Source organism: Dipodomys merriami, unplaced genomic scaffold (assembly GCF_024711535.1).
Source record: "Dipodomys merriami isolate MVZ:Mamm:240054 unplaced genomic scaffold, mDipMer1.0.p SCAF_28, whole genome shotgun sequence".
Classification (NCBI taxonomy): Eukaryota; Metazoa; Chordata; class Mammalia; order Rodentia; family Heteromyidae; genus Dipodomys; species Dipodomys merriami.
Window position 1 is genome coordinate 14,548,238 of NW_027204270.1, and position 18,413 is coordinate 14,566,650.

An 18,413-nucleotide genomic window follows, 5' to 3' on the forward strand; every position below is an offset into this window, starting at 1 on the left:
CTGCAGGAGCTCCAAATGCTGAGCTTTGCAGAGAAGAGACCCTTTGCTGCTTTGAGACTCTGGGTCAGGGTCTATTTGAGGCCATGCCTGCAGTTGGCATGGTTCGATCTTCTTATTTCCTATGTGGGCAAAGAGCCCAGGACCTGAGCAGAGTGGAGATGGTAGAGGTGTGGTTGCCTGCCGATAACTCCTGACTATTTGCCAGAGATTTATTTGCCTGGGATTTGCGCTAAGACAAAAAGAACTTGTGCATTATTAATGATCATTGATCTCAGCCTTCCAAAAAAGAGAAGAGATTGAGAGGCTTCGAGCCAATCATCAGATGATAAGCCAGAAGAACGAGGTGTAGGCACAGGAGGGGAGGGCCAGGTGGGTAGAGAATTTTGTGCAGACAGAAGGACACAGAAGGACACTGAAAAGAATGTGAGGAAGAGCCGCGGAGTTTGGGGGTGTGCCAGATTGTAAACAGCTGTGTGGGGTGCCTGGAGATGCAGCCAGTCCCCCCCCTGGCCCCCAGCTAAGAAGACTTCCTGACAGAATGTTAGAGGGGCAGAAGGTCACTTAATAACGATAACAGGGGCAACTCATCAGGATGCTCCTTATAACAAGGCTTCAAAAGCCCCAAAAACACTGGCAAGGACACAGAAGACCAGCTCAGTCCGGGCTGTAGGAAACGTGGACACACACCCGGCCCAGGCTCTGTGTCTCTGGGGTGGAAGTCCCTTGCTGTTTCTCTCTTTAAGCTCAAGTCTTCTGTCTTCCCTGGCTCTCAGCACCCCGGACACCTGCTGGAACCCTGCACAGCCCGCCTGGCCCTCAGAATCCTCTGCATTACCCCCTCTGACCTCTACGGCTTGTCCAGCCCTGGACGTGGCTGGTGCTGTCCACGCCGGATGGTGCTGGGGCAGACACCCCTTCCTCTGCCGTCTGGCTCCCACGCAGTGAGTTCTCCCTCTCTGCCTCCTTCCCCCCTTGATTGCCCTTCATAGTTGTGTGTGTGGCGTAGGCGTTTGGGGGCTGCCCCCCCCCCAGCCTTCAAGCCCCAGGCCCCGCACCCCGCCCTCGGTCCCGTCCACGTGCTCTGCCTCGATCGCACCCGGCACAGAGCAAGTCAATATCTATTTCGTAAAGAGAGAAAGGAAAATCCAATTCTGGATGAAGACAGGAAGCAGGGGTGCGCGGGGCCCGGCCTGGCCCTTCTCCGGGCGCACTCGGACCCCCGCCCGGCCCACCGTCCTCCCACAGGTGGGGAATGGGAGCGAGCCCGGGGCCTCCGCCTGCGTCCCAGACCCGGGCAGGTAGGGACTCGAGGACCGGAGAGGCTGGGATTGAGGGGTGGGGGGTCCCCTCCTGGAGGGCGGGGGCCAAGTGGGGAGCGAGCCGGGCAGGGGAGGAGCTGGGGGGGGAGCGCGGGGAGCGGCGGGCGGGGCGGGCGCGGGCAGAGCGCGGAGCGAGAGCCGCAGGGCGCTGGGAGCGCGGCGGGCGGCGGGCGGCGGGCGGCGGGCGGCGGGGTCTCGGCGGAGACGAAGCCGGAGCTCCAGGAAGCCGGGACGGTGAGCGCGCACCCGGAGCCCGTCCGCACCAGCCAGCCCGGGGCAGTGGTGAGCGCCCGAGCCCAGTGAGACCGGGGAGGGGGCGCGGCGCAGCCCGGCACAGCCCGGGGGTCCCGAGGGTCTTGGGGGGGAGAGGCGCGCGCAGGGGGCGCCCCTAACTCGCAGCCGCCTTGCAGCGCCTCGGGACGGGCCCGAGGGCAGCGTCCCGGGTCGCCGTCGGAGCCTGGGTCCCCGCGGCGGGCAGAGGTGGCCCGGGCTCCCGGACGCGCGATTCCGGCGCCCGAGGGGCGCGAGGGGCTCCCCGAGGCCGGGGCTGCGACGCCCCCACGTGGCCCTGGGAGGCCGGGGAAGCGGGCGCTGCCCCCTGCCGGCCAGGTCGGGGCGCAGCTCCGGGGCACCTCCCCTCCCCACGCCCCGCGCCGTCTTTCTGGGGGGGCCTTGGAGCCTGGCTCGGGGAGGGCGCTGGCTTGCTTGTGACCTTGGCCGGGTCCCTGGCATCTCTCCGGGCCTGGGTATGCACAGCCATCCTGGAGAGGATGCTTCTCCAGCCCACAGACGCCTGGGAATCAATGGGATGCCATTTTAATTAATGCATTTCTGTGCGGGTCCTGGGGCTTGAACTCAGGACCTGGGCGCTGTCCCTGCGCTGCCACTTGAACCACACACAGATCCAGCTTTTCGCTGGTCAATTGGAGATGAAAGTCTCATGGACTTTTTTTTTTTCTGCTAGCCTGACTTCAAACTGTGATCCTCCAGCTGAGATGCCATTTTATTATATCCTGTAAAATCTGTGACAAATCTTAGCTAATCTAGAAGGGTCCTAAAGAAGAAGGCTGCGCTATTGCAGATGCAGAGAACAGGAGCATGAATCCTGCCCAGGATCCTACTCCTGGTAGGAAGCTGTAAGGCTAAAACCCCCTGCTGTGCTAGCTCTGGGGAAAGTTGAAGGATTAAGGCAGGTTGGCTGCATTAACAAACTGCCCTGAGCTGTGTACTAACTGAAATTTCTGGAAAGCCCTTAACCTCTCAGAGCAGCGAGAATAACAATGTCCACCCCTCAGGCTTGTTGTCAATCCAATGGGCCCATTACTTCACAGAACACCTGACTCTGAACCAGAAGAGCTCAGCTGCTGGAGGCATCGCCACACTGGTTTGTGGGAGCAACCTCCCATCTCCTCCTTGGGATCCCTTGCTGGTGTTTGCAGGCTGAGCATGTTTGCTGTTTATAACAGCAGAGTGGCCACTTGAGCAGCTGGGCCTTCGATCTTTGATCCTGCCCTGCGGGTGGGCAAAAGTGGATGGGCTTGTCATGGACTCATCCAGAAAGCCAGGCCCTGGCAGGGATGTAGGAAATTGGGGTACAGGCCCTGGCAGGGGATGTAGGAAGTTGGGGTGCAGACCAGCCGGATATGACTGGAAAGGCCTGGAGCTTCCACTCTGTCCACTTTGTACTGAGCCAGAAATAGAGAAGTGCTTCCTCAAAGTTTGCCAGCAGCCTAATGGGCAGGCACTGGAGTGGGTCCCCAGAGATCCCTTTTCTCCCAGGCCATGGATGAATGACTGAACTGTTGTTGTTATTGTTGTTGTTGTTGTTGTTGTTTTGTTCTTTGGCAATGCTGTATATATGAGCAGAAACGCAGCTGCAGCGAGCTTGGAGTTCCCAGACCTGAGAGGTCCTTCTTATGGTAGATGCCTAGCCTCAGGCCCCTAGGAAACTGCCTTCAGCTTTAACATTCCCTCTCAGCAGCAGTTAACACTTCCACCACACTCTCTCCCTCCAGCAACACTCTTCTCTTGGCTCCTGAGACAACACTGTCCTCTCTTTCCTCTGTCTTCTGTTGATCAGGCAGACACCGTCCTTTGCACTGCTAGAAACCGCTCTGTTCTCCAGAGCTCCTTCTGCCCTTGTAGGCCCTCATGATTGCATCCACCCCTCTGGCTTTAGTTACTACCCCTTCTGTGCACGTGACTCATGAATTGATATCTCCAGCCCAGAGCACTTCTTGGGCTGGCAACCTATCCATTTATTGTCAGCCAGACTTTCGTTGCTCAGGCCCTGAGGATATAGCACTGAGCTAGACAGAAGGTATGTGTTAATAGGGGAGGCATAGGGAGCGTATGGAGAGAACCACCAAATGAGTGGAAATATCAGATAGGCCTGCGGTAAGGGCTAAAATGAACACAGTCCGAGGTAATGGAGGAAGAGATATGGTGTGTCGGCTGGTCAAAGCGGTGATATTTAAGTGGGCAGCTGGTAGAAAGGGGTGAGGTCAAGGTCGGGGGGAGGTGGGGAGAGTAGACCACAAAGGGCCTTATGGGTCATGGTGAGGGTTTGGGATTTGATTCTAAGAGACCAGGGAGCCATTGGAGGTTATAAATAGGGGACAGAAGCTAAGTGTGGTGGCAACACCTGTAATCCCAGTACTAAGGGGGTGAGGCAGAAGGATGGAGAGTTCAAGGCCAGCTTGGAATATGCAGTGAGACTGTCAAAAATAACGAAGATCCAGGCACTGGTGGCTCATGCCTGTAATCCTAGCTACTCAGGAGGCTGAGATCTGAGGATTGTAGTTCAACGCCAGCCAGGGCAGGAAAGTCCTTGAGACTCTTTTTTTTTTTTTTTTGTCATGGGCCTTGAACTCTGGGCCTGGGTGCTGTTCCTCAGCTCTTCAGCTCAAGGCTAGCGCTCTACCACTTGAGCCACAGTGCCACTTCTGGCTTTTTTTCTGCTTATGTGGTGTTGAGGATTCGAACCCAGGGCCTCATGCATGCAAGAAGTGCTCTACCACTGAGCCAACTACCCAGCCCTCCTTGAGACTCTTATCTCCAATAAACCACCAGGAAACCGGAAGTGGCTCTGTGGCTCAAGTGGTAGAGTGTTAGCCTTGAGCTGAAGAGCTCAGGGTCAGTGCCCAGGCTGAGTTCAAGCCCTACAACCAACAAAAAAGGAAAGAAAGAAAAAGAGAGAAAGAGACAGAGAGAAAGGAAGGAAGGAAGGAGGGAGGAAGGGAAAGAGAAAGAGAGGGAGGGAGGGCGAATACTGTTACTTATTGTTATTATTGTGTGTGTGTGTGTGTGTGTGTGTGTGTGTGTGTGTGTGTGTGCCAGTACTGACTAAGCCTCTTGTTCTTACTTTTTTTGCTTAAAGCTGGTATTCTATCACTTGAATGCCACTTCCAGCTTTGTGCTAGTTAATTGGAGAGAAGGGTTTCATGAATTTTTTCTGCTTGGGTGCCTAGGCTGGCTTCAAACTATAGTCTTCCAACCTTCTTAGTGATTAGGGGAAGTGGATGGTGGTAGCTGCTGATTTTTTTTTTGGGGGGGGGTCTGGTTGTGGGGCCTGAACCCTGGGCGCTGAGTCAGCTCTTCAGCTCTTCAGCTCAAGGCTAGTGCTCTACCACTTGAGCCACTGCGTCACTTCCGGCTTTTTTTCTTTTTGCTTATGTGGTGCTGAGGAATCGAACCCAGGGCCTCATGCATGCAAGACAAGCGCTGTACCACTGAGCCACCGTCCCAGCCCCGTGGCTGCTGATTTTTGTATGTATGGTGGTAAGGACCGGAGCCAGGGTTTTGTGTTTGGCATTTTTGTGTGTGTGTGTGTGTGCCAGTCCTGGGGCTTAACTTCAGTGCCTGGGTGCTATACCTGAGCTTCTTTTGCTCAAGGCTAGCACTCTACTACTTGAGCCACAGAGCCACTTCTGGCTTTTCTTTTCTTTTCTTTTGTTGTTGTTGTTGTTGTTATTAATTAGAGATAAGAGTCTCACAGAGGTTCTTGCACAGAATGGCTTGAACTGCAATCCTCAGATCTTAGCCCCCTGAGTAGCTAGGATTACAGGCATTGGAGCTACCAGCACCCAGCTTACTTTGGCATTCTACCATTGAGCAACACCCCTGTGCCCAATGCTATATTTCTCTAGGGTCTATTTGTTTGGTTTTGCTTTTGTGTTGATATCAGAGTTAGAACTCAGGGCCTTGTGCTTTCATTAAATTGATTGCTCATAACTGGTACTCTACCACATGAGGTATATCTCCAGTCCGGCTTTTTGTTAATTAATTGGAGATGGAGTCTTGCAGCCTTTGCTGCCCAGGCTGGTTTTGAACTTCAGTCCTCCAGATCTCAAACTCCTTAGTAGCTAGGATTACAGACATGAAGCACAGTGTTCAGCTCTAGGGCCATGTGAACTTTACAAGAGTTGTTCTAGGTTCCTTATGAGTGCTCCAGGCACTGGAGCAGAGAGGAGATGAGCACATCTTCAAGGCACTTGTAGCCATAGGCAGTAAGCTGCACAGGCAAACCTAGAGTCCAGAGAGGGATTCAAGGAGAGAGAGTTCAGGCCAGTGGACCAGGGAATGGCAGCTTCCTAGACAAAGGCCTCCTGGAAGCTTCTATATGAGAAGGGTAATGGGAAAGACGGCTCTCCAGGCAGAGATCAGAGCCTGACCCAAGATGGGAAGAGAAGACAGAGGACAGGAGATGGGACCTGCAGGGACGTGAGGAATCTGGGCTGTTAAGACCAAGTCTCTAGACTTGGTCACTGTCTTGTGTGAGCCTCAACGTCCCCATTTCTGTGAGATCACTGATGAAGAGCCAGGGCAGATTGGGAGAGAGAATCCCAAGTTTGGGAGCTGGGCTGGGGGTGTGGTTCACAAATCCCTGGACTGGATTCTCAGCACCATGAAATACAAAGAGGGAGAAGGGAGGGAGAGAAGTGAAGAAAAAAAGGGTGGGAGATGGAAAAGGAAGGGCAGGGCAGGCAATCAAGTTTCACAGCTGGCATGGAGGAAGAGCAGAATGCCAGATATTGTCAGAAAGGCTGGTCTATACCAGAGAAAGATGATGGCGTGGCTGGGTTTGAAGATAACTAAAAGACAATTGGAGCCAGAGTTATAGAAAGGAGGCCAAAGAAGCCTGGCGCCGGTGGCTCACGCCTGTAATCCTAGCTACTCAGGAGGCTGAGATCTGAGGATCGCGGTTCAAAGCCAGCCCAGGCAGAAGAGACCGTGAGACTCCTATCTCCAATGAACCACCAGAAAACCAGAAGTGGCGCTGTAGCTCAAGTGGTAGAGTGCTTGCCTTGAGCTGAAGAGCTGAGGGACAGCGCCCAGGCCCAGAGTTCAAGCCCCACGACCGACCAAAAAAAAAAAAAGAAAGGAGGTCAAAGAAGAGCAAAACCATATTCTTTTGTTGATTCTTTGAGTACATCTTTTCCGTTTGTGTATGTGTAATATGGGGTTTGAACTCAGGACCTTGTGCTTGCTAGGCATGTACTTTATGGTTGAGCCACACCTACAGCTACATTTTTGCTCAGGTTATTCTGAGATAGGGTCTCTATTTTTGTCCAAGCCTATGCCTGGACTATAATTCACTTATTTTGTGCTCCCTGTCCTAGTTGGGATGACAGGCACGCATAGCTTCTTTTGCTGAGATGTATTCTTAGTGGACTCTCCTGCCCACGCTTGCCTGGAAACTCCATCCTCCTGACTTCAGCCTCCCATGTAGCTAAGATGAAAAGAATGTGCCAGAAGAGGTCTCGCTGAGCCAGCCACTGGTGACTCACACCTGTAATCCTAGCTGCTCAGGAGGCTGAGATCTGAGGATCCCGGTACAAAGCCAGCTCAAGACCAGAAGTCCATGAGACATTTATCTCCAATTAATCACTCCCAAACTGGAAGTGGCACTGTGGCTCAAAGTGGTAGAGCACTAGCCTTGAGCACCAAAGCTCAGGGACAGCACCCAAGCCCTGAGTTCAAGCCCCATGAATAACAAAAGCAAAAGCAAAAGCAGGGTGCCAGTGGCTCATGCCTGTAAATCTTAGCTACTCAGGAGGCTGAGATCTGAGGATCCTGGTTCAAAGCCAGCCTGGGCAGGAAAGTCTGTGAGACTCATCTCCAATTAATCATCAAAAAAGTGGAAGTGGCGCTGTGACTCAAGTGGTAGAGCACTCGCCTTGAGCTGAAAAGTTCAGGGACAGCACCCAGGCCCAGAGTTCAAGCCCCATGACCAGCAAAGAGAGAAAGAGAGAGAAAGAGAGAGAAAGAAAGAGAAAAAAGAAAAAGTTATCTCCCACATATCTCTCATTACATCCAGGCTGATGTCAAACCATGGTCCTCTCGATCTCAGCTTGCCAGGTAGGAGTGCAGGTTTAAGCCACTGGTCCCTGGCTTCCTCGAGCAAATCTTTGTTGAGTACCTGTCAAGATTAAGCCCAAGACATTCATCCATGAACAAAGTCAAACCAACTCCGGAGATGTCCCACGTTGCGGGGAGAAAAACCCACAAACACTGGCCTGCCTGCACTTGCCCCCAGTACCAGAAGTGTTTCCCTAGGGCCACTGGTGAGTCTTCCCAAGATCACCAATACATGTTAGGCATCAAGGACTTTGATTTGAGGAAACAGGCCAGTGAGGTTGAGTGACTTACCTGAGGTCACACAGCTAGTAAGGTAGCTGGAAAGCAAGTTGTCTTCTTGACTGGTGGCTTCACCAAAATCTGGAGCTTGTGCCCCTACTCGTTGCCACATTGTGCTGCTGAGCAGGGAAAGCAGATGGTAACCAGATCTGGACCCTGTAAACACTAAACGCAGTGTTTGATTTCTAGGAAATGAAGTCCTTTCGGTTAGTACCTTGTTTACCCAGTCAGCCTCTCTTCTTCCCTGAAAATGGTCTCATTCTGTCATCTCCATTGCTCTCTGGAGATCCAGATGTGCAGCATGTGGAGTCGGGAGACTCCAGGCAGGTTGCACTCCATGGCCAAATCATGCAATTCTTTCTCGAGGGTTCTTGCAGAGCACAGTCAGCCTGCCAGTCTGCTCTCAGGATTGCCCCCATTGTGAGAAATCAAGAGTGGTTGGGGGAGACTTGAAACTGTCCAAAGCATATGGCATGAGCCAAGACTTCCCTCCTTCATCTCAGGTTCCTGTGCAATCAGGAGGCAGTGGATGGCACACTGGGCCCTGGTGCGAGTCTGCAGACTCTGCCTGGAATTCGCTGTTGACTTTGAGCAAGGCTCTCAGTCTCTCTGAGCCTCTTTCTGTGTCACCGTGGGTGATTTGTAGGAGTCCTTCTCACTCTGAGTCTAAGTGAATCCCAGGGCTGACATTACGATTGCCCTCCTCACAGGCAAAACTTCAAGCCCTGATCCACACCCCCAGATGTTGCCTTTGTTTTTTGTTTTTGGCAGTTGTGGAGCATGAACTCAGGGCCTGGACGCTGTCCCTGAGCTCTTGTGCTCAGGGCTAACCATCTATCACTTGAGCCATAGCTCCACTTCTGTTTTCTGGTAGTTAATTGGAGATAAGAGTCTTGCAGGGACATTTCTTCCTGGACTGACTTTGAACTGCCATTTTCAGATCTCAGCCTCCATAGTAGCTAGGATTACAGGTGTGAGCCACTAGCGCCCAGCTAGATGCTGATTTTGTTTGTTTGTTTATTTGTTTTATAAAATCTCTAGGCAGGCATGAACACAGCCAATGGTAAGATCGCCTGCAGTTACCACTTCCAACCTTTCCTTTGGGCTGTGCCAAGTGCTAAATAAAGATGTTGGTTTATCTGCCTCTTACCAGGCCTGGCAGAGGGAGACTTGATTCAGGAGAGAATGAGGTAGCCTAGCACACAGCATGATCCCAGTAAAGGCTGTGTGTGTGTGTGTGTGTGTGTGTGTGTGTGTGTGTGTGCATATGTGCGTGTGTGCGTGCGTGTGTGTGCGCACACACACGTGCACATGAGTCAGTCCTGGGGCTTGAACTCAGCGCTTAGGCTCTGTCCTCCAGCTTTTTCACTCAGGCTAGTACTCTACCACTTTGAGCCACAGCTCTACTCCGGGCTTTTTTGGGGGGGGAGGGGGCGCTTAACTGGAGATGAGTCTCGCAGACTTTCCTGTCTGGGCTGGCTTTGAACTGCAACCCTCAGATCTCAGCCTCCTGAGTAATTAGGATTATAGGTGTGAACCACCAGTGACCAACTAAAGCTATTTTCTTGTTTGTTAAGACAGTGTTCTAATGGATCCCAGGCCGGCCTGGAACTTGCAATCCTCCTGCCTAGGAGAAGCCTAGGGCAATGCCTGGTCCCCAGTAAGCACTGGTACCTAATGCTGGCCTTCTCTAGCTCTGGCCACCCCCTAACCCCACCCACAGAGCTCCCTGTACTGTACTGTTCCACCCTCCCCCCAGGAAATGCAGTGTCCCAACGTGACCCCTAGGGGGTGATAGCACCTCACTGAAAACCCCTAGTACCAGAGTAGCATTGTCAATAGAAAGATAAGTTAGGGAGGTGTGGCTCAGATAGAGTACTTGCCTAGCACAGGTGAAGCTCTGGGTTCCATCTCCAGCACCCAAAAACATATACATCCATACAGACAGTAAGTTTTTAAGATACACATTGTGTGTGTATGTGTGTGACAACTGAAAAAATGCTTTGGGATTGTTTGTAGGTTTGAGACAGGTTCTCCCCTACATAGTCCAAGTTGGCCTCCAACTAGAGATCTTCCTATCTCTACCTCCCCAGTGTTGGGATGACTGGTATGCACCACCACACCCTGCTGATAAATGTAGTTTTTACATCCATCTATCTGTTTATCCATCATTAGCACAGGACTGGAACTCAGGGTCTCACACTTGGCTCAGCTGGTTACTCAACACTTGAGCCACACCTCTAGCTGGGCTTTTTGATGATTAGAGATAGGTTCTCATGAACTCTTCTGCCCAGGCTGGCCTCAAACTGAGATTCTTTGGATCTCAGCCTTCTGAGTAGCTAGGATTACCAGCATGAGCCATTGGCACCCAGTCTTTTTATAGTGTGTGTGTATGTGTGTGTGTGTGTGTGTGTGTGTGTGTGTACACGTGTGTGCAGGACTTGAACTTGGAGCCCTGCACTCTAGCTCAAAGCAGGCACTCTACCACTTGAGCCATACCACCACTTCTGGCTTTTTTTCTGGTTAATTGGAGATAGGATATTCACAGACTTTTCTGCCTGAGCTGGTTTCTAAACTGTGTTCCTCCATTCTCAGCCTTCTGAGTAGCTAGGATTATAGGCTGAGCCACAGCTCCTAGAGTGGCTTGTTTTTTGTTTGTTTGTTTTCTTTTTGTATTAATACTAGGGCTTGAACTCAGGGCCAGAGTGCTGTCCCTTAGCTTTTTTCCTTAAGGCTGGTACTATACCATTTGTGCCACAGCTCCACTTGTAGCTTTTTGCTAATTAATTGGAGAGAAGAATCTCATGGTCTTTTCTGCCTGGGCTAGCTCAGAACCAGCATTCTTAGCTCTTAATCTACTGAGCAGCTAGAATTATAGCTGTGCACCACTGGCACTTGTTTCTTCTATTTCTTCTTTCTCATATGTATTTATTTTGAAGATTAACTTGCAAACTAAGCACAGGAAGATTAACAATAATAATTAAATAGAATGGGACTGGAGTCATGACCCAAATGGTAAAGCAACAGCCCAGTAACCAAGCTGAGCAAGTGCAAACTCCAGTACCACCACAGAATTAATAATAATAGAATGGTGTTGGATGCCATAGCTCAGGCCTGTAATCCTAGCCACTCAGAAGGCTGAGACCTGAGAATCATGATCTGAAGCCAACCTGGGCAGGAAGGTCCATGAAACTCTCATCTCCAATTAACCACAAAAAGCTGGGAGTGGAGCTATGGGTCAAGTGGTAGAATGCTAGGAAGCACAAAAGTTCAGGGACAGTAGCCAGTCTCAGAGCTCAAGCCCCAGAACTGGCAAAAATCAATAAATAAAAATAGGATGATTATCACAATATACTGTAATATAAGGCAAGGATTTGGCTTAGTGGGTAGAGCTCAAGACCCTGGGTTCCATTTGTACAGGAGCGCGTGCGTGCCACACACACACACACACACACACACACACACACACACACACACACACACACACACACACACACACACACACACACACACACACACACAATGTGACTGTGGTATCTCTCTTCTTTCCTCTCTTCTCTCACTATCTTTTTGCACACAGCACTCACCTTGTGATGAGCGATGATGTAATGTCCTAGCGATGAGAAGAGGTCAGGGGAGTGCCTTGGGCCGACATGCGGTGTGAAGTGTCTACAACCTAGGGGTGCTGTGAAGGCCAGCTTTGATACCAGGACAGTTGATCTGATAACCGAGGTAGCTCCTCTGTGACTAATGGGCAGGCTGCGTGGGACATATATAGTATGGAAATCCTGGATCAAGAAAGAGATGAGTCACATCCAGGGTGGGACGGAACAGAACCACGGCAAACTTGATCACACGCTCAGACCCTGTGCCTAATTTAAAACTTAGGGACTGCTCAGTTTCTGGGACTTTCCATGGTATATTTTTGGATCACAGTGGACTCTGAGGTCACTGAAACCATGGAAAGCGAAACTTGCAGATAAGCAGGGCCCACTGGAGCTGTAACTTATGGAACAGTCTGTTCTACCATGACGCTTCTGTTAATAGTGTCCATTTGCCACATGAAAAATCTGAGCCAGAGGTCCAGGTCTGCCTAGGACCAACAGAAGTGCTGTTGAAGGCACTTAAACACTCAGGCTCTTCTTAATCACTCTTTTTAGCTATTTTTGTTGGTTTTGTTTTGGTTAGTACTGGTCCTGGGGTTTGAACTCAGGGCATGGGCACTGTCCCTGAGCTTTTTTGGCTCAAGGCTAGCGCTCTACCGCTTGAACTACAGGCTCCACTTTTTTTTTTTTTTTTTTTTTTTGGTAGTTAAAAGAGTCTGATGGCTACTCAGGGGCTAAGATCTGAGGATCGTGGTTCAAAGCCAGCCTGGACAGGAAGTTCATGAGACTCATCTCCAATTAACTACCAGAAAACCAGAAGTGGCGCTGTGGCTCAAGTGGTAGAGTGTTTGCCTTGAGCTGAAGAGTTCAGGGGCAGCACCCAGGCCCAGAGTAAAAGCCCAATGACTACCACTACCACCATCACCACTACCACCAACAAAAGAGTCTGATGGACTTTGCTACCCTGGCTGGCTTCTAACTGGGGACCTCAGATCTCAGCCTCATAAGTAGCTAAGATTACAGGTGTGAGCCATGGGTGTACAGCTTACTTTGTAGTATTTTGATGGATCATAGCTTTTTATAAAAATTTTTTTTGTGGTTTTGTTCTTACAAAAGTAAAAGTGCCTGAAACACAAGGGTATAGCCTGATTCTTTATGCAGATGAACACATCTAACCCAAGAAACAAAACAAGATCTGCCCTAGAAGTACCTCCTGCTACCTCTAACCTTCCCTGCAAAGGTTCATCAGTGGGCCGCAGCTTTGCCTGCTGGTGAACTTTGCAATGTCTGCTGGCACATGGTGTCTGGCATCTGCTCAACTCTCTGTGGTTCTATGCATCTGGACCTGGTTCGCCCTGACTCCAGCATCCTGCCTCATCAACGTACCACAACTATGCATCCAGTCTACTGCTGATGTTTTGCTTAGGTAGTTTCCAGATTGTTACAAAGAGTGCTGCCGGTGACAAGTTCTTGTAGACATCTTTTTGCTGGACATGCATGCTTTTTAATTTCATTTTATTTTTGCAGTGCTGGCGCTCCCACAGAACTATACCACAAACCTCATTCAGGGTTTAGTTGAGTGGACTGCTGGGAGTGGAAAGGCTAGATCAGAACTTCGCCTGCTTTCCCCCCTGACACCCCCCCCAACCCTTGCTTTTTGCAGATTTTTTTTTGGGGGGGGTCCAGTCATGGGCCTGAACTCTGGGCCTGGGTGCTGTCCCTCAGCTCTTCAGCTCAAGGCTAGTGCTCTACCACTTGAACCACAGTGCCACTTCCGGCTTTTTTCTTTTTGCTTATGTGGTGCTGAGGAATCGAACCCAGGGCCTCATGCATGCAAGGCAAGCGCTCTACCACTGAGCCACCTTCCCAGCCCCTTTTGCAGGTTTTATAATTAGAGAAATGAACTGTGAGACGGACTTGCTTGCACTTCCATAGACTGATTAGAGTTTAAAACACACACTTACCAAGTGCTAGTGGCTCATGCTTGTAATCCTAGTGACTCAGAAGGCTGAGATCTGAGGATCCTGGTTCAAAGCCAACTCCAGGCAGGTAAACACATGAGACTATTGTCTCCAGTTAACCACCAAAAGGCTGAAAGTGGAGCTGTGGTTCAAATAGTAGAGCACCAGTCTTGCACGAAAAAGCTAAGGGACAGCACCAAGGCCCTAAATTCAAGCCCCAGTATCAGCACAAATAAAATAAAACTGTTGGGCACCAGTGGCTCATACCTGTTATCGCTGAGATCTGATGATTGCAGTTCAAAGCCATCCCAGCCAAGAAAGCCCATGAGACTTTTTTTTTTGCCAGCCCTGGGACTTGAACTCAGGACCTGGGCACTGTCCCTGAGCTTCTTCTTTGTTCAAGGTTAGCACTCTACCACTTGAGCCACAGTACCACTTTTGTTTATGTGGTACTAAGGTATTGAAACCAGGGCTTCATGCATGCTAGGCAAGCCCTCTACCACTAAGCCACATACCCAGCCCCCATGAGACTCTTACCTCCAATTAACCACCAGAAAACAGGAAGTGTGGGGCCTGTAGGGCCCAGCCCCTGAGCTCAAGCCCCATGACCAACAAAAATAAAATAGAACTTGCACTCGGACACAGAAAGATGTACACACTCACACCCTTGTAAATCACATACATTATATTTAACCCTCAAGATGTCTCAGAGAAGCGTATTTGCCGTCTTGCTTTTCCAGTGGAAGCTGAGGCTGTAGAAGGCCCCACTCAGAAGACTGGGGGGGTGGGGGGAGGCAGAGGGCAAGTGGGGGAAGGGATGGAATCAGGTAACAGCGGTAGAAGTGTTTTTGTACAATGGAAAGCGCTCAGATTTGTGGAGTGATTTCCCCAGCCAGGGCTCACTCATCGATGCCACACAGCTTCTAAAGAACACAGACATGAATTCCTTGGTGGAGGATTTATTCTACTGCCACAAATCTTCTCTCACAGAGTCTGGTGCTTTTTCTCTAAAAGGAAGAGATTGGCTTCCACACATCCATTAAAGCCATCTATCTTCCTTGCTTGTGACAAGGTTTTATGACTTGGTTAAAGATCTTTCAGAAAGAAGAGGGGAATGATTCCCCTCTTGCAAGTCCCCTGAGCCCTGGGTGGGAAACTTCAGTCAAGAGAAATAAAGGGGGCTCTGACTGTGTTGCCCGCCACTGTGCCAATATGCCCCCGTCTCACTAAAACCACAGAACACTTCTGGGAGAAAAGTGGTGTCACCCCAATTTACCGATGGGGCAGAGGGCCTGGGGGGCAGGGGAAGGATTTGTCTATATCCCCTAGGAGGAATTGTTGGGTGGAGAAAGTCTTGGTATAATTTTTGTTGTTGGTGGTGGTGGTGGGGCTTGCACTCTGGGCCTAGGTGCTATCCCTGAGCTCTTAAGCTCAAGGTGAGCACTCTACCTCTTGAGCCACAGCACCACTTCTGGTTTTTTGAATGGTTAATTGGAGATAAGAGTCTCAAGGACTTTCCTGCCTGGGCTGGCTTTGAACTGTGATCCTCAAATCTCAAGCTCCTGAGTAGCTAGGATTACAGGCGTGAACCACCAGCGCCTGGCTTTCTTGGTATAATTTCTTAGGAGCTGATTGGACTAGCCTTGAGCTAAAGAGCTGAGGGACACGGGCTGGGAAGGTGGCTCAGTGGTAGAGTGCTTGCCTTGCATGCATGAGGCCCTGGGTTTGATTCCTCAGCACCACATAAGCAGAAAAAGCTAGAAGTGGCACTGTGGCTCAAGAGATAGAGCGCTAGCCTTGAGCTGAAGAGCTGAGGGACAGCGCCCAGGCCCAGAGTTTAGGCCCCATGACCGGACCCTAAATAAATAAATAAATAAAAGAACTGAGGGACAGTACCCAGGCCCAGAGTTCAAGCCCCATGACCAATCACAACAACAACAAAAGAATTGCTAGAAATGTTTTTTTTTGTTTGTTTGTTTTTGTTTTTTTGCGTAACAGGTCACTCATGGACATCTAAAAATGGGAAGGAAGACTCTTCTTCTCTCCCCTGGCAGGTAGAATCTCTCTCTCTCTCTCTCTCTCCCTTGTCTCTCTTTTGCAGATCTCAACAGACCGATTATCTGTTTACAGATACATAATCTGCCACAAAATCTGGTGTGTATGTGGGTGTGTATGTGGGTGCGATCCTCAGATCTTAGCCTCTTGAGTAGTTAGGATTACAGGTCTGAGCCACTGGCACCCAGCTCACTTGTCTTTGTCATTCAAGGTGGTGCTCTACCACTTGAGCCACACTTCCACATCCAGACTTTTGCTGAGTACTTGGAGATGAGACTCTCACTGACATTGGTCTGGCCTGGCTTCTAACTGAGATCCTCATATCTCAGCTTCCTGAGTAGCTAGGATGAACCACCAGGTATGAACCACCACCATAACCCTGGTTCTGGAGGGTTTGTGAAGTTGATACCACTTTGTCATTTGAGGGGAGCAGGAGCAAGTCGGCCACTGTTGCCTGGCAGGTGGTCTGTCCTGAGGAAGCACTGTTGTTCCTCCAGGTAGTTTTGGTCTCCATAAAGACATCATTGATCAGTGGTAAGTCCTGCCCTTCCTGGGTTCTAAGGTGATTGCACAGTGACTGCAGGGAGACTGGCTTAGAACAGACACATATACAAAATAGAGGCAGAGCTGCAAAGCTTTGCTCTCTTAGTTTGTTCACAGGCCCAACAAAAGCGGCTCTGTGTGTGTGTATGTGTGTATGTGTGTGTGTAAAATATGTATATATAGACTCATTAGATAGCATCATTCTTGTTCCTGTGGCTTCTGATGAACCAACCCATAGAAGTTTTACTGTTGTGCACATCCAAGAGCACTGGATCCTGAAGTGATTCCCACATTATTAGTTTCACGCAGCAATACCAAATTATTCGCTAACTGGGTTCCTACAGCAGGGCACTGGTGGCTCACTCCTGTAATCCTAACTACTCAGGAAGCTGAGATCTGAAGATCATGGTTCAAAATCAGCTCAGGTAGGAAAGTTGGAGTCTCTTATTGCCAATTAACCACCAAAAAGCTGAAAGTGGAGCTGTGACTCAAGTGGTAGAATGCTAACTTGGGGTGGGACAGGGGATGGGGGAGACAACACTCGGGCCTAATTCAAGCTCCAATAGTGGCACACATATGCAGACACACAAATCCCACAAAATGTATCTACCTGCTGGGGGAAATGGCATGTCCAGAGGCCGTAGGATGATGGACATTTCTCCCAACTTTGCGCAGCCAGCAGCAGGAAAGGAGAGAGACAACCCTGAAGTCCTGCCGGGCTTTCTGGTCAAGGTTGTCACTCTGTCCTTTTTCCTGAGACATCACCCAGGGCTAAGTCACCCACCAGGCTCCCAGCCATGCGTCACCCACACCTCGGCCTGCTGTGAGGTCACTGGAACACCTCCGAGCTCAGGAGACAGTCTCTGGGGAGACTGGGCTTGACCGCTCCTTACCTTGCTCACCCAGGATGTCTACAGGGAAGAAAAGCTCCAAACAGTCCAGCCATTTTCCTCGGGAACCAGAGTGGGAGGAAAACCAATGGGAGGCTTGGTCGAATGGAGCCTGGAGCAGGAGGGGGGTGAGGGGGGAGATGGAAATGTAAGTCACCAGTCACCTTGGGGTTCAGACTTGTGCCCGAGGCTTTTCTTGCTGAATTGTAGCAATGTGGAGAAAGGTAGAAATTTCCAGCACTGTGGACCCGGTTCTTCCACTTCCAGCTGGGTGGCTTTGGGCGGGTGACATCACCTCTCTGAGCATCTATTGGCCCATTTGTAAGTGGAGGGCCATACTGCCCCCTGAACGGCTTGGGTGCTTTAGCCCTGGCTGACTGCCCGGGGCATAGAGAGAATGCCACAAACAAGTCAATAACCCTTTTAAACTTGGGGATACATTTCTGAATTGGTAGATTAGGCTTTGCTTTCTCAATTAATGCTCTCCTCTTCTGGGCAGATATGTTTTGTTTCCTTTTATTTTTTTTGGGTCTGGTCGTGGGGCCTGAACTCTGGGCCTGGGTGCTGTCCTTCAGCTCTTCAGCTCAAGGCTAGCGCTCTACCACTTGAGCCACAGTGCCACTTCAGGCTTTTTTCTTTTTTGCTTATGTGGTGCTGAGGAATCGAACCCAGGGCCTCATGCATGCAAGGCAAGCGCTCTACCACTGAGCCACCTTCCCAGCCTGGGCAGATATGTTTTTTTTTGTTTTTTTTTTTTGGCGGTCGTGGGGCTTGAACTCTGGGCCTGGGCGCTGTCCCTCAGCTCTTTAGCTCAAGGCGAGCGCTCTACCACTTGAGCTACAGTGCCACTTCCGGTTTTCTGGTGGTTTATTGGAGATAGGAGTCTCACGGTCTCTCCTGCCCGGGCTGGCTTTGAACCGAGATCCTCAGATCTCAGCCTCCTGAGTAACTAGGATTACAGGCGTGAGCAGATATGTTTTTAAACGAAGCAGCCATGGCTTGGAGTGGGAGGGAATCACGGCAAGCTTAGCTTCCTTTGTTTTTTGTTTTACTCTGCTTTGAGATGGGGTCTTCTTGTGTATTCCAGGCTATCCTCCAGCTCAGGACTCCTGCCTCAGCCTCCTCTATGTTGGGAGTACAGGTGGGCCCCACTACACCTGACTCAAATTTAGCTTTTTAATATTTGAAAAATCTAATCAAAAGACATAGACTGAACTTCCCTGGCAAGGCCCCGAGCCCAGCTGAAGAAAAGAAGGGAATCGTGACACTGATGCTTGATGCCTTTCAGCTTTTTCCTAGGCACCCAGGGCTGGTCACTGTATGAGGAAAGAAGTCTGAGACTCAGGGAAGGAAGGGGGTTCACTCCAGGCTGCACAGCAAGTCTTGAGTAGAACAGACATT

The 18,413-nt window shown here is 50.4% G+C and overlaps 1 protein-coding gene and 1 long non-coding RNA gene across 2 annotated transcripts; both read right to left on the reverse strand.

Annotated features, from left to right (window-relative positions):
- Positions 1–1,118: 1,118 nt before the first annotated feature.
- On the reverse strand, positions 1,119–2,051 carry LOC138838460 (WAS/WASL-interacting protein family member 1-like). Its single transcript, XM_070037964.1, has one exon. The coding sequence runs from the start codon at positions 2,049–2,051 to the stop codon at positions 1,119–1,121; it is 933 nt and encodes a 310-aa protein (XP_069894065.1).
- Positions 2,052–6,706: 4,655 nt separating this feature from the next.
- Positions 6,707–17,743, reverse strand: LOC138838322 (uncharacterized). The gene is made up of 4 exons (XR_011375588.1): positions 17,016–17,743; positions 11,546–11,746; positions 7,971–8,123; positions 6,707–7,740 (listed from the first exon to the last, which is right to left on the reverse strand). It is a non-coding gene; the product is annotated as an uncharacterized lncRNA (long non-coding RNA).
- Between the last annotated feature and the right edge of the window lie 670 nt (positions 17,744–18,413).